Source organism: Daldinia vernicosa (assembly GCF_022497035.1).
Source record: "Daldinia vernicosa strain CBS 139.73 unplaced genomic scaffold F5Y00scaffold_80, whole genome shotgun sequence".
Lineage (NCBI taxonomy): Eukaryota > Fungi > Ascomycota > Sordariomycetes > Xylariales > Hypoxylaceae > Daldinia > Daldinia vernicosa.
The window spans coordinates 31935-53777 of NW_025953996.1; the positions used below are offsets into that span (position 1 = coordinate 31935).

The 21843-nt window shown below is 45.8% G+C and overlaps 9 protein-coding genes across 9 annotated transcripts; 4 read left to right on the top strand and 5 right to left on the bottom strand.

The window, feature by feature from the left end:
- Positions 1-609: 609 nt before the first annotated feature.
- F5Y00DRAFT_274391 (S-adenosyl-L-methionine-dependent methyltransferase) lies at positions 610-3568 on the bottom strand (the record flags this gene model as incomplete). The annotated part of the gene is made up of 3 exons (XM_048013345.1): positions 610-2460; positions 2491-3133; positions 3173-3568. 3 exons carry the CDS (start codon positions 3566-3568, stop codon positions 1319-1321), a joined length of 2181 nt encoding a protein of 726 aa, XP_047860152.1. The 3' UTR covers positions 610-1318.
- Positions 3569-5374: 1806 nt separating this feature from the next.
- Positions 5375-7972, top strand: F5Y00DRAFT_249176 (uncharacterized protein). The gene is made up of 7 exons (XM_048009555.1): positions 5375-5663; positions 5762-5845; positions 5927-6259; positions 6332-6605; positions 6671-6840; positions 6897-7123; positions 7179-7972. Exons 1-7 carry the CDS (start codon positions 5440-5442, stop codon positions 7931-7933), a joined length of 2067 nt encoding a protein of 688 aa, XP_047860153.1. The 5' UTR covers positions 5375-5439; the 3' UTR covers positions 7934-7972.
- A 194-nt stretch (positions 7973-8166) lies between these two features.
- On the bottom strand, positions 8167-9399 carry F5Y00DRAFT_249178 (uncharacterized protein). The gene has a single exon (XM_048009556.1). It carries the CDS (start codon positions 8737-8739, stop codon positions 8368-8370), a length of 372 nt encoding a protein of 123 aa, XP_047860154.1. The 5' UTR covers positions 8740-9399; the 3' UTR covers positions 8167-8367.
- A 520-nt stretch (positions 9400-9919) lies between these two features.
- F5Y00DRAFT_208548 (PRTase-like protein) lies at positions 9920-11231 on the top strand. The gene is made up of 3 exons (XM_048005470.1): positions 9920-10260; positions 10432-10872; positions 10938-11231. Exons 1-3 carry the CDS (start codon positions 10228-10230, stop codon positions 11109-11111), a joined length of 648 nt encoding a protein of 215 aa, XP_047860155.1. The 5' UTR covers positions 9920-10227; the 3' UTR covers positions 11112-11231.
- Positions 11232-11351: 120 nt separating this feature from the next.
- F5Y00DRAFT_256177 (oxidoreductase-like protein) lies at positions 11352-12221 on the bottom strand (the record flags this gene model as incomplete). The annotated part of the gene is made up of 2 exons (XM_048010375.1): positions 11352-11888; positions 11976-12221. 2 exons carry the CDS (start codon positions 12219-12221, stop codon positions 11352-11354), a joined length of 783 nt encoding a protein of 260 aa, XP_047860156.1.
- Positions 12222-12745: 524 nt separating this feature from the next.
- On the top strand, positions 12746-15008 carry F5Y00DRAFT_208580 (uncharacterized protein). Its single transcript, XM_048005472.1, has 2 exons — positions 12746-14740; positions 14798-15008. Exons 1-2 carry the CDS (start codon positions 12880-12882, stop codon positions 14923-14925), a joined length of 1989 nt encoding a protein of 662 aa, XP_047860157.1. The 5' UTR covers positions 12746-12879; the 3' UTR covers positions 14926-15008.
- A 242-nt stretch (positions 15009-15250) lies between these two features.
- F5Y00DRAFT_208575 (dolichol-phosphate mannosyltransferase subunit 3) lies at positions 15251-16229 on the bottom strand. Its single transcript, XM_048005471.1, has 3 exons — positions 15961-16229; positions 15807-15875; positions 15251-15679 (listed from the first exon to the last, which is right to left on the bottom strand). The coding sequence occupies exons 1-3, from the start codon at positions 16006-16008 to the stop codon at positions 15518-15520; spliced, it is 279 nt and encodes a 92-aa protein (XP_047860158.1). The 5' UTR covers positions 16009-16229; the 3' UTR covers positions 15251-15517.
- Positions 16230-18870: 2641 nt separating this feature from the next.
- On the top strand, positions 18871-19818 carry F5Y00DRAFT_256179 (uncharacterized protein; the record flags this gene model as incomplete). Its single annotated transcript, XM_048010376.1, has 1 exon — positions 18871-19818. One exon carries the CDS (start codon positions 18871-18873, stop codon positions 19816-19818), a length of 948 nt encoding a protein of 315 aa, XP_047860159.1.
- Positions 19819-20239: 421 nt separating this feature from the next.
- Positions 20240-21383, bottom strand: F5Y00DRAFT_208589 (uncharacterized protein). The gene is made up of 2 exons (XM_048005473.1): positions 20593-21383; positions 20240-20530 (listed from the first exon to the last, which is right to left on the bottom strand). Exons 1-2 carry the CDS (start codon positions 21017-21019, stop codon positions 20325-20327), a joined length of 633 nt encoding a protein of 210 aa, XP_047860160.1. The 5' UTR covers positions 21020-21383; the 3' UTR covers positions 20240-20324.
- Positions 21384-21843: the final 460 nt, after the last annotated feature.

A 21843-nucleotide genomic window follows, 5' to 3' on the forward strand; every position in this document is an offset into this window, starting at 1 on the left:
CAGTCTCTTCCGTTGTGGACTCTGGCTGCATGGCGGCCCCTCTTGTCTCTTGGCTTCTATCTCGGATTCGTACTATTTACCAAACTTAAGCCTCGGAAGTCGAACACGTACTATTGTGGACGGCTAGTTGAGTACTGTGTAGAGAGGCTGGAGAAAGGCTGCCAATGGTGCCAACAATTTCAATACCGACAGTCGCCAACAGCCACGGGAATAACGTACAACAAGGCTCCTTCAAGCCTCAAAGGCACTGCTAGATTAGGACGAGCCGGATAGCTACCTCTAATATGAATACCCTAAATTTAATGAAATACTAGCTACCGACGATTTGATATGCTTGTAATTCTATGTCTTGCGAATATACGTAGCATTGCCCCTTTGACGTGCTTTTCCCAAGCCATCCCCGATTCGTCCTCGCACTCGCGGAACAATAATAACTTCAACAGCATTCCCATATTCGACTAGTCTGGGCCAATGGCGCAGCTCTAACGTTCTAGACTTTCGCCCCTGCTCGTGAGGCGAGTGAGTTGTCGTAGGCTCCGCGACCCGATTCGACAAGCTCACCTCGCTAGCAGCCTCATCGTCGTGCTCGAGAACATAACCCACAGCTTCTAAGCCGCTGGACGGACCCCTTAATGCTCTACAAGCGAACACTGTGTGTTGATACAGGCTTTGGTTTGTAATGGGCTATCCGCCGCCTAAAATAGCTACTCAGCATACTATGATTCTCGGGAGTATCGCTTACAGCTGCCAAACCTTACCCAGGCTCGATAGTGACCAACTTCATCATAGAAATAAAATACTACCATAGTTAATATCCCCGGATCTTACGATTCGCGTGTATTTTCATGCATATAAGCTCACAGCTGTCTCAAGGCTAACCGTTCTAAGTCAATGAGAATGGTCGGTCTAGTTCTTCTACATCACATACGTACGACCTGGAAATGAAAATAACTCGGGGGTTAAGAATTTGTCGTGGAAAATAGAAACGTCGAAACCAACGCTACACTGTTTGTTATTCGGGGAGTGGGAATAATTCCATTATGTCTATAAGCTTACGATCGAGTATCCGTAAACTTAGTAGTAGCAGATGTGATCTGATCTATCTCGTCTGTCTAAATTGCATTGGTCGATGCCTGGGTAGTCTATCCCCTTTCATAGAGAGCACAGTAGCGCGACTCGTGTTCGGAGGTTCAGTAGCAGTGCTAGAACCCGTGCTTATATCCTCTAAGTCTAACTGCAAATCCGATGAAATTCCTCCAAAGTCGTACTGTAAATCTCAATGCTCTTGCGTAAATGATATGACCAGCGTCCATTCCGTTCACTTAATCTGGATTGGATGAAAAGGATCATTTCCTACCGCCTGAACCGCGTCGATACAAATGTCAGGACTGTGAACATCTTCGCTCATGGCATCTATTTCCATGATATCTGGCTCCGAGTCGTCGATCATGAGTGGCTCACTACCTTGCTGATGTAAATATCGTCCCCCTAGGTATTGTACGCTATCGTTTCGGTCGATTACTAGCCCTCCGAGATATTCCACCTCGCTATCATCGGCAGGGTCTTCCACCTCTTCTAGCATACCATCATCGTCGCCACTATCGCTATCCTCAGACTCCGAGAGTTCACCATCGACATACACTCGGTCCTGCTGGTCCAGCCACCTGCGGAGGTGCTTGTAAAGCGTCCGGACTACAAGAGGTGGGAAAGCATTGCCGATTTGCCGCTTCTGCTCCGGTTGCTGAAAATTATAGTTCACGGGAAACCCTTGAAGTACTGCGTATTCTCGAAGCGTGAAGTCACGCTTCCCACTGTAGTGATAGTTTCCTACGCCACCACCGCAGGTAATAGTACGGGCAAGCGGTACATCGGGGTTCCACCGCTTATTTCTTAACTCTTTAAGCTTGCGGGTGCTGTGGAGGGGGTCATAGAGTAATGCATCTCGGGGAATCTTACTCAGAATCTGCCTGACTGTCTTGTAAGGTTTGGTCCCCTGGTCTGGATTTGGATCTTTTGAGTGCGTAGCTGGCGGAAATGGTGGTAATTCTTCACCTGGACAGGAGCCGAATATAATCAGCCGCTGTCGTTGCGAAGCCGCTCCCCATTGAAGTAGGTTAGCCACTCTCCATCGTACGGAATAGCCGTACCGAGTGAAGCCGTGAATTAGAGCATTAAAATAGTATTCGAATCTCGAGTGGAGAATACCATATGTTTGTTCTACCGTGAAAATTCGTGGACGGAAGATCTTGACCAGTTCATGACAGGCAAACAGGATTGCGATATTCGCCTCGTCACCCGCGCCAGGAGTAGTGTGGGCCGGCGACCAGTACTGACACGGCGGTGATAGGTGAAGCACATCAATATGGTTAGTGGAAGTTTGCCTTGATACGATAAAGTTATACATATCATCTTCATGCAATTCTGCTTCTCTAAACTCTTCACGGTAAGTATTGCAGGCCCCTTTTGCATAATCGCAAGCCACCGTGATACGAAAGCCAGCAGCCCTAGCACCACATGATGTTCCTCCGGCTCCGCAGAACATATCACCAAAAGTATATTGCTGCCCTGGCTTCCTCGGAATCCATTCATCAGGAAATGCACCAGATTGGTCCTCAGTGTCATCAACATCTACCATCATCTGCGAGTCATTTGTCCGGCCCGGGACGAACGAGCCGCCGCGGACTATCCCGCCACGCCACTTGTTTGTCAAGCAGGAACCAGGAGTGCGGTATCTTTCCTTTGGCACCTCCTCGTAGGTCATACGCGATACCTCGAATTCGATAGGAGGCTTACCATTACACCGCTTCATAGCATCACTCCAGATGGTCCTGCACTTCCAACGGCATATGAGGACTCCCCTCTCTTCTATCTCTTGAGTATCCTTATATATTCCGTTAGGAAACCGGTGTTCGGGAAAGTCCTTATTGGTAATGAGAAAGTTCCGAACCCCTCTAACCTTGGTTAAAGGTATTTCAATCGCCGCCTGTTCCTCATCAGGTCGGTAGTCGTCTTGGTCAATCTCAAGCATAAAGATAAGTTCATTCCGGAGTCGCGGTAATTGTCCTCTTAAGTTTCTTGCGCGCGTTAAAGGGAGCCCTCGGAGGACGATGCCATTCCCAGTGAGCATCATATCCTGGATAAGTAGGAATGACGCTTGTCGTAGCGCTGGAACTGCTTCCATCTCAATAAGAACACCACGCTTTAGTATTCGGTTCCCGTAGTCATATATTTTTAGATGCTGACTGGGGACTATTTCTGGGTTACGTTTTGCAGGTTTCTCTCGAGGTCTTCGTGGTGCTCTTGCTGCGGCTGTGGGCGGCTTAGGCACGGTTAGATCAATCACCTCGATCACCTGAGCAATATCCTCTGCCAATGCCTCGTCCTCTTCGTGCTGGTCTGCTTCATCGTTGTTAATAGTGCTACGACCAACGTGTGATGGCATTTCTCGAAAGCGACGTTCAATATCAGCTTGAATGCTGTCTCGTGGGCGCTCCTCCTCCGACCCTCCCCGTGGACTAAGCCGGCGGCACCCCCAAGAGCCGGGCAGTGAATCAATATCAGGACCCATGGTCGTTTAAGTGTCAACTATGATTATAATGTCAGTAGCTTAGTTCGTCTGAATCTGGTGAGTACTTGGTAGTGTAGTGTCAAGCTAAATGGACTATAAGGTGGGATAGATGACAGGACAGTAGGAGGACTGACTTGCCTATCACTTGTGACTTAGATGGCAGTATTAGGTTACTGATTTGGTAGGATGTCAACGTTGGTGAGACAATATGAAGAAAGGAAGAAGGGTCGAACCAGTTGTGGCTATATCGGCGAGGGAAGGTATAGCACTAACACGATAGATTGAGGTAGATGGTAGGTATGAAGAATGGGCATCGAGAGGTCATAATGGTGGAGAGTCATATTCTTACCGTAGAACGTGTTTCCTTATCTTTTGAGGAGGGATGATGATGTTTATGAAGACAAGAAGAGGGAGGCTGCTGTGACTGGAGCCTATATCCGTTTAGCCATGGTGATTTTCCAACCAGGACGAGGTGAAATAATAGAATCAGTTGGAATACAAATATCTAGTAGGGTGAAAGGACAAGATAAGGAGAAGTTGCCTCGGCAAGTAGGTGCCTACCTTGCTTATACCACGGGCCGTTCTTGAAGATACTATGGAGGGCCGGTTGGGAAGGAATAGGGTAGCAGTCCGAGGACAAATGAATTAGTGAATTAGGCAGATATAGCCAGTAATAATTGAAGTCAGAAGGAAGGCGTATGATGTCCTTCGTCGACCTTGGAAGGAACGCAGATAGAATCGATTGGTATTCCAGACCGTATATCCGTATATCCAAGCAAGATGTATTTGCGCCAATCATAGCGGAGGATACAGGATGAACAGGAAACTACGGTTGAAGACTAGGAAAAAAGTGGATATGGGTAGATTCACGCACTCGAAATATCATAGAGTAGAGATAGAAGTTGAACTAGGAGAGTAAAATACGACACAGAAGGACTGCGTGTAAGTAGAAGTAACCATAAAAATTGAGAGAACAATGCTGTCTTACAGTAGTTTGAATATGGAAGTAGTAATGATTATTCCATTATTAAGCTTTAGTATTATAGCTTTCTCTTTAAGTAGTGAAGAGTTGTGAATTAGGCACATGAATACTTTTAGAAAAAAGCAACCCGTTAGTAGATTGGCCCTTATAATAACATTTATTATCTACTATAAAACATAAAAGTGCAATTCTAGGCAACAATTCATTTATCAGAGATAAGAAGCCAGCTACTTCATTATAGAAAATATTCTTATTTAAAAATGTTCATTTGGCCTGGCTTCTTTGGATTTATATATTTCCTTGGACATAGTTTCTATAAACCAGGGTGTGCAATGACCTTAAAAGACATATAACGCACACAAACATAGCAAACAAGTGCATCTTATACCTTGGAACTGGTTTGTTTGCCTTTTGGCATAATGATAATCTCTATGAACAGCAATGCTTCTAAATGAAAGACGTAGCTCTTGGAATCTTTCACCAGATTGCTGTAGGTAGGTACTAGGCTACATATACCTAATCTGCTAGCATAGAGCCCCGGGTAGATAAACCTCGTATATGCCGTACCTGCATCTCAAGCACTAGAATATAAGAACTACTATATATTGACATATATGGCTCGCGTTTGGATTGAATGAAGGATATAAATAAAGGAGTGACCCCTTAAAAAGTGGATATCCAAAAGGTTAGGCCAGAAGTTCCGCCGATACCCGACGGGCATTTTCAATCCGGAAGGAAGGTATCGGTGGGTCTTCCGATAGCGCGCATCGCTACCGCGTTGTCGCTACCGTCCAACAAATACTTTCGTAATCCGCCTTCGATTTCCGTCGGCGATGTGTAATGATTTAATTTCTGTATAATTTCAATAGGCCACTCAACCGTGCATAGAATGAAACCTACCAACGGCTTGCGCATCAATAACCTTGAGCATGAGGAGACGTTACCATCTCCGTCTCCCAAATCTGCAAAACGTCGCGGCGCGGAGAACAAGCCGACCGGAGAACCGCAGAAGCGACGGCGCCGGGCATTCTCTTGCCTGTCATGCCAGAAGCTGAAGTGCAGATGCGAATATGATCCTGGTGCGCAGGGTTGCCATCGGTGCCAGACATTGAGGTTCGCAGAAATAATATCCTTGGCGCATCTACGCATACCCTATGTACCTATTCTTGCACGGCGAATGTTAAAAGCGCTAACTAATAGTCTGTGTAAAGAATTGAATGTTCTCTCCGTGGAGAAAACGTAGTATCTTCATCCAATTCCAACCCCGAGCCAGCTGCTTCGAACATCGAAGAAAGGTATACTTGTAATCCTTAGGTTTAGGAGTGGCTCTGGACCATTATCCCCAGCTTTCTGTAGTAGGCTTACACGCATATTAGGCTTCAACGGTATGAAGGTGAATTGCAAGAGATTAAGTCAATGCTCAAAGACCTGACTTCGGGTGCTCAATCCCAAAATGGTCGAGCATTGGCTAGTAAGAGTTCTTCTAGTGTTGGTGACGGCCACATATTACGCTCAGAACACGAAAACCAGATTCCCGAGTATTTTTCGGCCCCAGCCGATAAAGGGGCTCAGTCTGCACCGATCGTCGTGCTTAGATCAATATCGCAGAAAATTACTAGAGGCTACAGGAGGTTGCTGGAACATATTAATGTTGATCTTGTGCAGCTCCAGCTTCTTGACGAACAGACTGCAAATGAGTTAATCCACCTGTGAGCCTGAAACCTGCTTTGATAGCGAATGCCCACCTCAGGTAGCAGTGTGCTTATTGACATGAGATGAAGTTTCTTCCGCTATCAAAGTCACAACCTCCTCGTCTGTGGCGTAGATGACTTGACTGCAAGTAGCGACACTCGTAGAGTATCCGCTTTCTTGCACAGCGTCTGCTGTCTAATGGGCATTGTCTACCGTAGCGATATATGCGGGTCATCGATGCATAGGCAGATATACGAACAGGTTCGAATCACACTAGGACAAGCTCTCCTATCGAGCCCCCTGAATCTCGAAGAGATTAATGCTGTGTTGATAATGAGCAACAATGCAAATAGCCCAGGTGGTGTATGTGGCTGTGATCTTGGTTGATATCCATGATAACATGATAACCTCTCTCTGACTTCAAATAGAACGGAGTCGACTATGTCGACAGCTGGTTATTGACCGGTTACTGTGCTAAGCAAGCTATGCTCAGTATCAGCTTCTCCAAGATAATAAACAGCATAAGACAAGGGAGTTTAACGAGCGAGGATCATAAAGCCATACACTTATGGTCTAAAATTTGCCTCCATCATCTCCAGTAAGTATTAATATTCGTGGTTCATTTTGGTAACTAATACATCGCTTGTCCTATAGTTGGGCTGCGACGACAGGCAGGCCATCCATCATACCAGCTTCTTACATCAACCAATGCAACATTTTGCTCAACTTCTACCAAGCTACTATGCAAGATGGGATGCTTGTTGCTGAGATATTGCTGTATTCAACTCTACATCAGAAGCTCACACATCAGTCGTATCTTGGCGATGGAGGCGAATGTAAAGAATTTTTATCGTGGAAAGAGAAATGGAATCATCTTCTCGGTGAGTTTTATGTCTGACCTAGTAGGCTATTGAGCACACCTGCTAAGCCATCAAGGCCTCCCGACATCGTCAATGCTGAAAATCGGATATCACGCTGCCTGCCTCATCCTGGCTGTTCGGTCGCTGGAGGAGGTCGGGCAAGGACTGAGGCCTCGGACGTTCCTCTCAGAGATGGATGGTGAAGATGGAAGTGACAATGAAGGCCATGCTCCGACGCAACCACAACGAAACAAAAGCGATGATGGCAACACCTTGCGAATTAATACGTGTAAGTATGCCATGCTCGTTTTGAAAACATTCCTGGAAATGCCGCCCTTCCTCATGGATGCGATCCCTACGTGCCTCTGCCTGTGCATCGGGTACTGCGCCCTACTCCTCGCACATTACGACGAATCGCAGTCAAAGATCTCAGATCAAGTTAGTCGAGATTTGATCATACAAGTCGACCAATGGATCAGGACGTCCCCTGGCAAAGCTTGGTCTTTCAAGTACGGGGCGCTTGCCAAGCACAAAATGGAATCCCGAACTAGCGGCGATTCAGGCTCGATGAGCGACCATCAGACGCTAACAAGAACACATCCTCGGAATCAGGACGGTGAGCAAGACGAAATAGCCACACCGGTCGGGGTCAATAGTCATGGCCCCAATCATCATGAGACGATGGGATACCACACGGGGGAAGTATGCTCACCAGAAGCTCAGCAACTTGAATCTGAGCCGATTTTCCCATCATTCGACATGTCAGAGCATGCGATATTCCCCAGGATGGAAGACTTCTTCGGCGGTGGCTTCTTGGATTTCGTAGGATAGAATTTAGACAGGTACTACATAATTTACTAGATTCAATTATTACTCGACCGGTATCCAAATGTTGAACCTGATTGCACCCCCATTAGATCAGACTCTGTAATCCTTGGTTGACTCGGATAGCCTCGTCTAAATCCCCGAATAGTAGAACATATCCACATTCCCAACGCCAAACTATAAGCATAATGACCATCATATTAAAGTAAAAAACTATATTAATTATTAGTTAGGTACCTATCTAAGTCTATTTTGTCAACGCTGCTCGGATTAATCTTAAACCCTTTCCATAATCGATATTTCAACAGTAAGTGGCTCTACACAAGGTTGTTCTAAGTTTTTAATACCTCTTAGGGCCATGACGCTGAATATTAAATTTCAAGCTGCTAAAAAGACCGTACTTTCTCGGCTCCTCTTTCACGAACCGGATGCACGTGGTGTCATGTCGAATTCCGTCTCCTTGACGACTCTCCGGTCTCGTCTACCCGTGTTCCATTTACCTCCTCTGGGTCTACGCTTGCCATATGTAGCCCGTCGAGAAAGCTCTTTATTTTTTCGTCCAAGTTGGCATCATTTATTTTGACGTCGTCCGCTCTTGGCGATTCATATGCGAAACTGTCGTGTAGATCTCCGTTCCGGGTGCGCTTTTTGTACGCTGCGCACGCAGTTGCGAAGCCTATTGGCTCGTACGTGGTCATTGCTTGATCTTTTGGATCTATAAATGTCCACTCCCGGTGATATAGACACTCCAAGCATCTCGGATCGTAAAGAGCTCTCCGTTCGAGGCGCCAGAGAAGCGAGAAGATATCCATATGTAAAACCTCCAACGCAACGTGTCCGTCAAATGCTGCTCTGAGGTATATAACCTCAGATCTTAGGAGAGTAAGTGATACAATTTTATACTGCCAAGGACTCAGTTTTCCTCCGTGGTAGTAGGCAAACCGCAGAGGAACCAGAACATCGGGTCGATATAGATCCCGCTCAGCTGAGGGATCTAGAGACGGCACGAGGAATGGTATTTTTCTTTCGGGGGTATCCTAGTATCCACCAAGATGGGGTTCTGACGGATTCCGCATGGGTTCTCGCGAAGAAGGCCAGAACATGGAGAGAGGGATGTTTATTCTAGCCTCGTTGAGTGATTGAGGTAGAAGTGGCTGCCTGCTGGGGTGCATATGGAGATAGTGCTGCTATGGCCTCGCGGGGCGAAGCCAGGTAATGTGAGTCTGTGAGATTTGATGTCCGTGATCCAGGCGGAGCCCACTGTTCCATTCGCTACTACTTCTAGTAAAGGGGATGAGTGTATGTATAGGTCTTGACGTCTAGGTAATGCTAATATGAGAATCCTAAGTATCTCTAGAGTTGATAGATCAATGCGTAGTACATACATGTATGGTGTAGTTATAGTGGATGCGCGAAGGAAACGTATTAAGTTTTAAGTCTAAGTTTAAGTCAACATATCTTCGTTCTTCCCGTTCGTCTCATACATAAAACTTCTATCAAAGCCATTTAACTTCGGCGTTCTCCACCATAAAAGGTATATTGTATGTGTATGCACCTACCTATTCAACTTCACGTGGCCTGCAGCGATATCCTAGTTATGTTTTTTTTTATTTTACTAGGTACATACCTAAACATCTTATGTTACACAGCGGAGAATATTCTATAAATAATCCAGAAACATGATATTTACGTGAGTGAAATATACCTAGTGAATGTTTTCGTCTTATATAACTAGGTACCTTAGGTACAACATATGTATACATAGGGTAAGAGTGGTGGAGGTTAGGTTAGTCAGAGAGGTACACTAGGCGGAAGATTTAAAGGTAGCGGAGATGGCCGTGAATTTAGAGTGTTGGTGGTATGTAGACCTGTAGGTACCCCAAGCTGTAGTGTCACGGTCTGCACGGTCTGCACGGTGTAGGTCCTAGTGGCAGTGACTTGCCTAATTTGTCGCTGCAGAAATGGTTGCGCACCTGTAAAAGGTCCCTCCTTACCTCTCCAATGGTTCCAATAAGTCCTAATGACCCCTCCAAAGCCCCACGTAAAAAAGCCCTCTAAATTCGTTGCCCCACTAAAAGTTTCTTTCCCATCGAGTCCCAGTCGCAACTCAAACTCGAAACTTTTCCCTCTAGCCCTTCCTTTTTCTATATAGGAATCCTTCTTCTCTATTTTTTCTATATGATCCTTTAACGCCAGCTTCTTCACCTCTTCTTCTAAAAAATTTCCTGAGTTCTTCAATAGCACACAAGCCGTAAAAACATCGGATTTCCCCCACTATTATATCTTCTGCATCAGCTAAGATGGTGGAGAAGATCTACGTCACTTACAACGATGTAAGCAGATCTTGATCTTGCTCGTTTACCTATTGCAACCTCACTTGAACATAAACCCCGCTGTTCCTGCTTCTTGCTTCGGGGAGCCGGTGAGAAACTGGCTATGCTGTCTGAAAATTCGAAAAAGTTGGTTTGCGTCTGCAATTATCTAACCGATTTGGCGACCAACAGGTTCACAAGCTCTGCCAGGAGGCAGCCCCCAGGATTCTGAGTTCCTTCAACCCGCAACTCATTATCGCCATCGGCGGTGGTGGTTATGTGCCCGCGCGAATCTTGCGCTCCTTCCTCAAACAGCCTGGCAGCCCCAATATCCCTATCCAGGCCATTGGCCTCTCCCTATACGAGCAACTGCCCGTAAAGGATTCCTCGAGCGCGGGCGAAGGCGTCATAGATCAGATTGGAACTAAAGTCACCCGCACGCAATGGCTTGACCTGAGCAGCCTAGGCGAGATCCAGAACTTGGTCGGCAAGCGCATCCTGATCGTGGACGAAGTTGACGACACGCGAACGACGCTAGAGTACGCCGTTAAGGAACTGGAGAAGGATGTCGAGGAGGCGCGGAAGAAGCTGGGCAATGACGAGAAGACAGAGTTCAGCATCTTCGTCCTACATGTAAGTGATCGCGAGTCCCAGGATACCATGAGGTCTGTCAATACAGCTGCTGACAGATACAACAGAACAAGGACAAGCAGAAGAAGGGTACATTGCCCTCAGACATGATAGAGCAATCGCGATATCTGGCAGCGAGAACGATAGGCGATGAATGGATATGCTATCCGTGGGAGGCAACGGATATTGACCTACATGACGAGCTGGCGAAGAAGCAAACAAAAGGGAACGGTTCTGCTTAGGTGCAGTCAGTGACTGGGTGCGGTTGGAGTCTTTCCTTTTCGGATAGGTAGGATAGACATGGCGTGTTAGATAGACACCGCGAGCAACTCGATACGCATCGGGAATTTAGGCTCCAAGCCGAATATCAAAAAAATATAAGAATTTCGGACATTCCATAAAGCCGACTCGAATGTGAAGCGGATCTTTGGCGAATTATTTTTATTGCTCGACAGGGGTATATATGATGTAGCCATCTTTCTTTAAGCGCCGAAAGTACCCTCCCTGATATGTTTTTCTTTAAGTCTCTTTTCCTGTTTCATAAACTCTCGAATGCCAACCGGCACGTCCTTGTATAGGTCATCGTCCCAAAAGTCCTTGGCAATCTTGGGTCCATCAGCCATCTTCAAGTCCGGCTGCCAGTTTGCCTCACTGCCGCCACCATCGTCATCCATGCTTGTAGCACTGGTTGGACGCGATGGCCCTCCTTCCGTAACCTTGGCTGCGCTTGGAACCTCTTTGGATGGCTTTCCTTGTTGCGATTGTTGCGCTTGCAGAGCTTTCTCGGCCATCGCAGACGCGCTAACCCATTCCTCCATCTCGTCGCGGTAGCGGTCCCAGACACAATTCACGCACCCACTCATGCAGCAGTTGTCTGGCTCTTCTGGCCGCGGGGGGACTAAGACGCCGGCTATTAGCGTACTGCGGTTCCGGATGGCTTCAAGGCGCTCGGCTCTCTCGGCTGGGCCGGCGAGTCGCGAGCCAAAGATAATACGTGCCTTTTCTTGTGCTGTCGCTGGCTTTGCGGAGGTTTCAGGCCCAGTAGAAGAGGACGAAGACGACGGGGTGGCCTCATCCTTGGACTTCTTGGCGGGTGCCTTCTTGACGGTGCTCCGGGGAGATTTAGGTGATGAAGTAGGGGGCTCTTCGGGCTTGACGTCGGGAATAGGTTGCGGCCTGTTAAGGACAGCTTCGTAATAGAGACCAAGCGGTACCGCCTGCTCCGAAGCCTCACCGGGAGTGCCACCAGGTAGGTTTGAACCGCCTGAATAGAAGACACGAGGAGCCTGAGGCTGTCGCATAAGCGACCCAAGCCTAGAAGCCCTTATTAAAGGCCTTGTAGTAATCGGCATTGTGAAGGCCAACGTATGCCACTTCAAGCGTGATATTGAGAACACGGCGAATGAAATAAAAGGGGAAAATAGTTTGACCTTTTTTTCCTGTCGACCTCACGTCATCGGAAGAAGATTGGGAGAGGGGGCAAATTAGCGGCAGGTACAGCATCTTCGCTGTATCACGTGGTAAACTATGTATACGGCTAAATACATAGGTAGGTTGTATTACATGATGCATGTACCTACGTATTGAGAAGACCTATTTCTGGACCCGCGCTAAAGAAAACAGGGCTGATAAGATAAGAAATAGCACCTAGCTTTTTGGCGCGTCAACATCCACTTATACAAGTTGAACGCGTTGTTAGAAATAAGTATGTACCTATTTCAACCTTATTAATATTAATGTGAAGTATACAGGAAAAGGGTCATTTCAGTTCAATTGGGCGCCTGTAATAAAATAGGCTCCAAAGTAGCCCTTTATATTCTCCATTTCTTTTTGTATAACCCATCCCACGTCAAATCTACGGTGGTGGAACAATAACAAGACATCAACACGTGCAAATACAAATTCAGGTTTAGAATTATCGAAACCCGGCCAAGTCCAGTCCAAACCCATGAAGTCGATATACGATTGGAAATATTATGATTGGATAAGAGAGGACATTTAGGATAATCGATGGACTCTTCAGCCCCGAAGCGCCGCAAGACGTCGCCCACGACGAATATTCCAATAGGCGGTTCAACTGCGCTGCCATCCAAAGATGAGCCTGTTAGAAGATCTACGCGGCATCAGATACCGTCTTTTGCGTCGCCGACAAAAGCTAGCCTTGCGCGATCAAACCCCGACATTCTAGAACGAATAAGTACCTCTAGAACTCAACCTTCGGAGGATGCGCCCGCAGCGTCAGAAGTAGGAAGTCTTCCAGACAATACAGAAACAAGGAATCGCGAGGCGCAACAAACGCAATCTTCGGCTGATCAACCACGGAGTCCCATTCGACGCGCTACAGGAGCTATGTCCTCCAGACCACGAAGAACACCGACTAAGCCATCGCCACGTCCATTACCTGCGCCTTCAGCCGAAGAAGAAGAATTGGTCAACCCCTTTAAAGGTCGAGTGCTACGACGCTCTCCACCTCCCGGAGAGGCTATACCGGAAGAACCAGAGCTCCCACCTACGCCGACACAGCAAGGCATATCCGACCCTGCCTCGATCCAAACATCTCCCGCGGGAATTCATAACACACCTACCAAACGCCCAAGACGGAGTAGAGTATTAGCCGAGCGAATTAAGAGTTCCCCTCTAAAGCAACCACCACTCCGTCATTCCGAATTTATAAAAGAAGCCACACGTGAGGAATCGCCATCGCGAACGGCAGAGAGAACGCTTAGGGCACAACCACAAAGCCGGAAGAAGAGGCGAAAATCGCATCCAGCCCGAAATGCTGAAGAGCCTGATGCTTTAGCTGAGAAGAAAGCACTGCGGAACTCGCTGCTTGCTGAAGTTGCTCGCTTGAAATCAGATCTAGAGTTGGCGACTCGTGAGAATACTCGCTTACACGAATTGCAACAAGGAGGAAGATCTAGTACGGCGCCAAAGGACCCAGAAGACAGGGAGTCTCTTCTTGATTTACTCCGTCGGCACACCCTTCCTCCTGAAAAAGAGACGGCTCCCGATCCAACACAAGACTGGCTTGAAGCCGCATTAAATCCCATCTCATTTCTCCCTTTTAGCAAATCGAACCTGTCGCTTCCATCCATATTTACTCCGCCGCACAATGACGCTGATGAGGAGACCGAAAAGCTCCCCATTTCTCATCATCCCGTGCCGATGACAGCGGAGGAAGAATTACCTTACCTCCAAGTATTTACCCCCCTGACTTTCACATCTACCGTCTCGATGATACCCCGCGACGATCCCGGAAATCCGGGACCACTCATGCAAAAATATACTATATCCGCTTCGTCAACACTACCAGGTCTGTTTGCCGCGACAATTGAAATGACGGTAAACACCAAAAGGCTATCTATTGCTGAGCTGAAAGTTCCGCGTCTTGAGCCGTCCGCAGTTGGCGAGCTGGGGCCGTTCGTGGAACGAGTCGTTAGAGGTACAGGGACCAGCGCTCTAACAAGAAATGTTAGTGTTATAACTTGGGCTATGAGTGAATGGCTCCGCGTCGCAACAAAGAGAGCTCGGTTTTGGTGTGCCGTTGAAAGGGACCTGAGAAGCAGTGAAGGGCTGGCAAAATGCGCTAGGGAAATGAGGACAGATACAAGGAAGAAGGGTCGAGGCCGTCGAGCTATGACAGCGGACGATGGGGACGATGACGATGAGTTTGAGGGCCAAGCCGACAAAATGCGCTTCACTAAAGCCAATATGCTACCCCATCTGGGAAGGACATATCTTGACCTAGAGCTAACCAGCCTCGGGGACCCGGAGGAGGTTCCAGGTACCCGTATTGAATGGCGTATCGAATTCGATTGGACCGGAGAAGCACGAAGCAAAATCGGGCTATTGCTAGGGACTCCGGCGAAGTGTAAGTCAACCCAACCACCCGACACGATACGTGTATAAATAATCTAACTCATAGTAGGGCACAGGCAAGACACAAAGGGTAGCTTGACAAGTATACCGGGCATATTTGACAAGCTGATCCAAGAGAACAAGGATCCGATGGAAGCTCTAAAGACAGTAGTCGCATTGCTAGTTGGGGAAGAGTAAGGGGGAAATAGTACATACGTTAGGTACATACAAGCGAGTGACTTGATCTGTTTGATCATGACCTATTACGTGTTTATGAGGTATGACGATACTTCGAGCTGTATACCCAATCGAGAGAAACTAAATAGTTAGGATTCATGGGGTTTAGCCGATGAGTCTCGCTCGATGTTCCGAACTACGGCGAGGTTGCTTGAAATAGAAACCTTGTCGGGATCTCTCTCCCTCGGTCTTCGCGGGCTTAGCTACAAAGAATCACATCCAGTCTATGATGCAGAGTATGAACCACTAAAAAAGGCCAAACCCGAAATTCGATGCCGCTCTTGTTGATTCTTACGCATCTTGGATCGGGGAGTTATGGGTACAGAACCGAGAACGAATTAATAAACCACCAATTGGTAGTCTATAACACTTGCGAGTTTTGTGATAATTGATTTCTTTCTATTGAAATGCCCTCACCCCGTCCCAAACTAGGAAGCTGTTAGGTAGTTTACAACTAACCATAGGAACAAGATAGGTGGTTTGTGCATGACCCGACAGTCCCCATCCTCATGACCCTTCTATCTCATTCTACTGCCGCTCCCCACGACCGCAACTAATCCACCTCAACACCTAGACGTCGGAGGTCGGTCTTGGCCAGCTCGATCTCAGCCGTAAGTTCCTTGTGGGCCTCGGGGACATCGTGGAAGGTCATAACGTTCCAGCCGAGGCGGAAGAGCAAGTATGCGCCGAAGGAGACGAGGGCCCAGAAGGGGAGCTATTTATTTCGACGAGCGTTAGTCAGTTATGATTTCTTCCGTTTCTGTTCGAATAGCGTGGCGCAATATTTAAAGTCGAGAGGACAGAACAAAGAACAAATAGAGCCAAATTAGAATTCAACGTACAACAGGGACAATCTCGGTCTGCACTAGTTCGGGGAGAGGGACGAGATTTAGGTACAAGGCGAGATAAAGCTACGGAAACGTGTTAGTAAGATACTAAGCTAATATAGCAGAGCAATTGAGGGTATTCGAGAAGAGCTTGCTCGAATCGACGTACAGAGGTGACCAGGAGGCCGACGGAGATGGTCTGCTGCGCACGCGTCATATTGATTACAATTTTGTGTATTATTTACGAAGGCTGACGGGATTATAGGATGGTAATAGAACTGTCGCTTGCGTAAAGATCAAGGTTGTGGTGGGTTTTATTAAAGGAGCGACGTGAAGAGAATGAGTATATGTAAGTCTTGAAATTTAGTGGTGGTTGATGTTGTCGTCCAGGCCAGATTGGATAAAGTCTATGTTATCGTTGCGCGACGCGGACGGCACGTCAATCTATCTGTCAATCTATCCGATTAGGGGAACTTAGAAGTTTAATTAATTAAGTTATCGGGGTATGCATGTATAACTATACGCAAACTTATGCGCATATAAATAACATAACAGCTTTGCAGCAAGAACAATAACAAACGTAACTTCAAATGTGGTTACAAAGAGGAATATGATTATTATGAAACGGCATACCTGGACTCTATTAGAAACTTAAATGTATAGGTAAGCAAAGAAAAGCGGCTTGTTTCTATGTAGCCCTTCTGTTCGCTCGGACTGAAATGTGCCTTTAAGCAGGTTTAATTGAATTCATTATGTACTTATCCCATTAAACATCGGCATTAAGGAAGTAGGAATAGCTTCGAAGCTTTGGAATTTATGGAAGAGTATATAATAGTATATGTCAAAGCAGTTCATATATTGTACCTAGTTATAATGTAAGGAGTCACTAGTATATTAACATCCACTTTTCAGATTATGTTTAAAATCACCTAACTAGCCAATAAATATCATAGATATCATCACAATCAATAATCTGTGTCTGTAAGACTACTTTTACTTTCACTATTTAGCCTCATATATGTATTCGTCCTACAGCTCCTATGCCACTAAATAGTATTGCGCACGTTCCTTCTTCACTTCCAAAGTCCATGGTCACTTGTCACTTCAACTCATACGTGACAACCTACACAACTCTAATTACCCAAGTAATCATCTACGGTTCCGGGAGTTAACTCTCTCATGCCTTCCTATGGAATCCGTATCTAACTCTATAGAGGTGTAGAATACGCACCAAGTAGACGCTTCCTTACCACATCAGTGCAATTACCAGCTTGACCGATATGACAACTATAACAAATGAAAACCGAGGTTAAAATAGTAAAAGCATATAACTATATACCTATGTAAGATACTACAATAAGTCGAAATTCTGTCCTTTAGAGTCGTAAGAATCCGAAACCTAATGGTCCGAGTATGGGATACACGTGGATTATTATATTCGCCTATTGAAATAAGTATAAGAAGTAGTATATTGAAACCGAATGCCAACTGGTGGTAGAATGGGTTGGTGCTTCCTGTTAAAGAAAGGGGGTAAGAGAATAAGACTCCAAACCGTCCATTTTAGTTCACAAGTCATCCCCACGCAACCTGTTCCAAAGCTCAACCATGCTATAGTAGTCTGTTGAGATCATTACGAGCCCAAACAAAAAATATCCCTATTCTCGAAAGGTTGGCCATATGTATATTAGGAAAACTAATTGTGTGGTCATATAATTATATATAACCAAGTTGAGATAAAGCCTTTAACGATAACAAATTAATTTCAAACGAATCCTATACGTGACCTTTCTCCATACTTACGAAATCAACTGGTGTTTTATGGGAGCTTATAAAATTAAGTTATGCTGAACCATTTTAAGCTATATGTTAAATGTTCAATACAAAGGTCTGATTAATATATTCAATTATCACTGTAACACCTTATAACACTTTCGTATTAATACCTTGTTCTTAGGGGCATTCCTTACCGTAACTTCATACAAGTAAAGCCTTTTCGCCACGTACTTTCAAAATCAAGTGGTTCATATGTAATTAAGGGACTACTTGATTTCTTGAAGCATTAGGTGCTTATCAATAAGTTTACGATGCACTATAGACCGAAATACACCAGAGCGCCAGCCTATGGTTACAGATACAAGTTAAGCACAAAACTACGATGTAATACGTCTAAACAACACTGGATATATACCAGTAAGGTTTTGAGGTGTCTCTGGAGGAATCAAACTATTAATATACTTGATACCTTATATTAAGGTAGTTAGTATGTTACAGGTATTCCCAACGAGACCATTCCTACAGCAGGGAACAACGTAGTTATTTTACTCACGTTCTCGGGTTGGAATGTAGTGTACGATATATATTGACAAGACTTGGAAGAGTCGTAGCATGTAAGCCGGATAGTACACGTCTTGGATCACTTGATATAACTTTCCACTCGTACTTACACTCGTACTTACACTCGTACTTACACTCGTAATTATACTTCTAGTTAGATGACCAAAGAGGCCTTTGCCACGGGATCCCGTGGTAAATAAGGTTATTTGCAGGAAAAAGTGGCAGCTACGAGATTTGAGCGAGGCTTCGTAATTGCTGTATCTGAAAGTATGTTGGGCGACCAAAATTTTTGGTCGACCAAAATACGAGGGATTCCGACTATATAAACAGCATAGCTCTCACCTTACATCTCTTTTACACACCATCCACCAGTCTCCAGACCAATCGATCACCAAGCACCAACATCAACAATCACATATATCAATACCTCATCAGTAATATCTTTATTGAAGCCTCGTCTTCCTCATTTTCAGATTCCAGTACGTAAAACCATACACAAGTCCGGTAATACCTAGGATCACCAAGGGCATCATTCATCTATATCAGGTTTGATTAACAAATTCTCACCCATATATATCTACCACCTATTCGGAATACCCATACCTCAGGTACCTCCTAACAATCATAAATCTATACACCATTATATCACGTACACACATATATACACATATATACACACATCTACACACATCTATATATCGTATCACACCGTATCACATCATATCATCTCCTCATTCTTTGAATCATGTCTACTATTCCTATTGAGAAGGTACTTATTCCCCGATACGGCGAGCAGCGGGTTGCTCAGGCAAGTATGCCTGATGTAGAAGCTTGGGTCGTCAATTCAAAGTTAGATAAGGGAATACCCTTCAAACTCTGGATGAAGCCAGAGATGCATAAGAAGCTACAGGCGTGGTACCCGAATCTTCCTAACGCGGAGGATATTACCCACAGCGGTGGCTTCCTCCGGGGACGCCCTATGCTGGAGACGGCAATTACTATCGAGACGTGCGGCGGTGATAATCGACCTAAAAAGCTATACCGCGTTGTTCACACTAGACAACCATTCGAAGGCATCAAGGCCAGGGGTTATGGAACCGTTGAAATCAACCCTCTCCATTTCCAAGTTCTGGTACAAAAACACCTCAACTGGCATTGTTCGAGTCCGAGCCCTTTCCTCTCCGTTACGGATAACCTCGATAAACTTACGGTGATAGCAGCAGTTTGCGAAGCCCGAGGATTCACTGGCATCGAAGTCCTAGAAATCGATCCAGCACACTCATCGTGGGACCATAGGCACCAAAGGTTATGGAATACGAAGTATCTAGTCGACAAATTCGACACACAAATCTTACAAAGACGGATGTTCTTACACCACGAGTTCCTCGTCGAAAATATGATTCCGCCTGAATCTATTTTAGGACGCCACCCATGGAAATCGCTACGGCGTACACTTGATCCAAGCAAGTTCTGGCTAAACCTAATGAAAAAAAAGGTGAAACACGTCAGCCGGTTAAAGAGGAGGAGAGAGGGAGAGGGGGGCGAAAAGGAGAAAACTACGAGTAATCAAACTATTCATGAGAAGGCTGATAAGAGGGCTCTAACTGATGGGCCTAAGACGGAAAGGATTGGAGAGGAGGCGGCGGTGATGATAAAGAGACGAAAAGTAATTGATTTTAAGCTGCGATTATGAGCTGAGACCGAGGACTGTGATTTGTTCTATGTGACTATATGTACATGGGTTGGGCGTTACTATGACATTTATCTCGGTAGAGATTCGACTCGAAAGTTCCCATTCAAATTCAATCACGCTTTTGAATCCCCAATTCCGATTTGTTCGGGGACGAATATAAAAAATCCCGTAGCTTATATCCAATGCATAGAGGCTACATGTTCACGTATTAACTTGGGATCTGCGTTTAAACCCGTTGCTAACAATACTCGACAGAATGATTTCATATTCTTCATTTTCAGAAAACCATCGAAATTGTACCTCTATTACCGAAACTAGCTTGGAAAAGATTTACTAACGAAACCACTGTTTAATTAGCCCACATAGCCAGCATCAAGCCTGCTGTCATTACATAGATGTCGCCTTAGAGAACATAGGCACAAGTTCATGAGCATGCCTAGAGTTCCGTAAGCATCGAGAACTTGTTGATTCAATCCTATCCATCTCTCATTACAGCATGGCTTCTTTCATAGAAAGCCCGTAATTAGTATGGAGACCATAGTTAATACCCCTAGGAACTTCCGCGTAGCTACGACTCCCCTAAGTTGAGCCGATTCGCTGACTGGTATCTGGGTTGGTGATATAGTCGGTGTTGACGTAGAAGAAGTGCTATGGAAAGATGTAGTACAGGGCGTAGAATGAGAAGATGAACCAAGAGGAACTGGGACTAAGACTGTTAAGCATTAGACTCATTGGTTCATGACAGGGAGAAAAAGACGCCGGCCATCGACTTACCAGTTGAAGTTGAGCAAGGTATCTTCGTGGTGTTGGCATGGGTCACAGAATAATTGGACGAGGAACAACTAATGCTTTCCGTCGTAAGAGCTGTGGGTGTGATAGTAGGAGTATGAAGCGTGATGTCCGACTGGGAGGAGGTAAAACCGGTGGCAGCAGCTCCCGAGGTGTAGGTGACATTGGCTGTTATCGTGGTAGAGATAGTTGCTTGGAGGGTGCTCGTACGCGTGGTAGTGCCGGGTAGTGTTATGTCAGGAGTATGAGACGAAGTTTCCAATGTACCGCATTGAGATAGATATTTCGTGACAGTCTCAGTGACGCTCTTGGTAACGGTTTCGTCTATAAGACCGCCACCTGAATAACCCTGTGCGGCGGATGAGAGGGGCGTCAGTAGGCAAACGAGTGACAGAAGCCAGTATATGGCCATTGTGAACGAGTGACTTGAAGGGGATGTGGTATGGCTGGATATAGACGCCGAAACAGCTTGGATGAGGGGGGGATCGGGACTGCCGTTCTTTATAATACCTTAAGCCATCTCGTCTATATAGATTTTAAGTCATCCTGTCCTACCTGTTCCCCTCCATGCGCATGATCCCCAGATTAGCGGAGCTTTTCAATTTGAGGTCATTGCCAATCCTAGTGGTACGGGCATTGATTTGCACTAAAGGAAGGGTATACCGAAACTTCAGACGAGTAAGTTTGCTCCAAACACCACGACGCTTGTGTCGTACAATGGGAGTTGACGGAGATTACAAGGTATGACTTAGGCCTATACTGAAACATGAGGATGGTTGAACTCGCGTCGAGAAGCGTTATTACTGCCGTTCTGGTCAGTGAGGATACCTGGGTAATCAGTGTTGAATACGTGCCTATTCGTGAGACAATCCTGTAAGCGTATGGTACGATCACGATTGGTGAGATGGCACCTAGTAGTGACACCGTACGATGAAGATTTAGACTTAGGAGAGAATGAAAATTTTAACTATACCCATCTACCGAATAGAAAGCGGTGGGTTGACTACTAGAAGATGAGAGTGGCATATCGGACTCTGATCAAAAGGGAAAAGGGGGTAAAGGAAATCACCGTATAAACATTTAATAACATCTAAACTACCTCATCTAGCCTGGAATCTAGTATCCTCGCAGATGTAGTAGCTTCGTGTCTGTTACCGAGCGGAACGGGCGCTCGCGACGGAATCCAACATGTCACGTACTGACCGCCGAAATTAGTCCACTCACGAACTCGAGGGG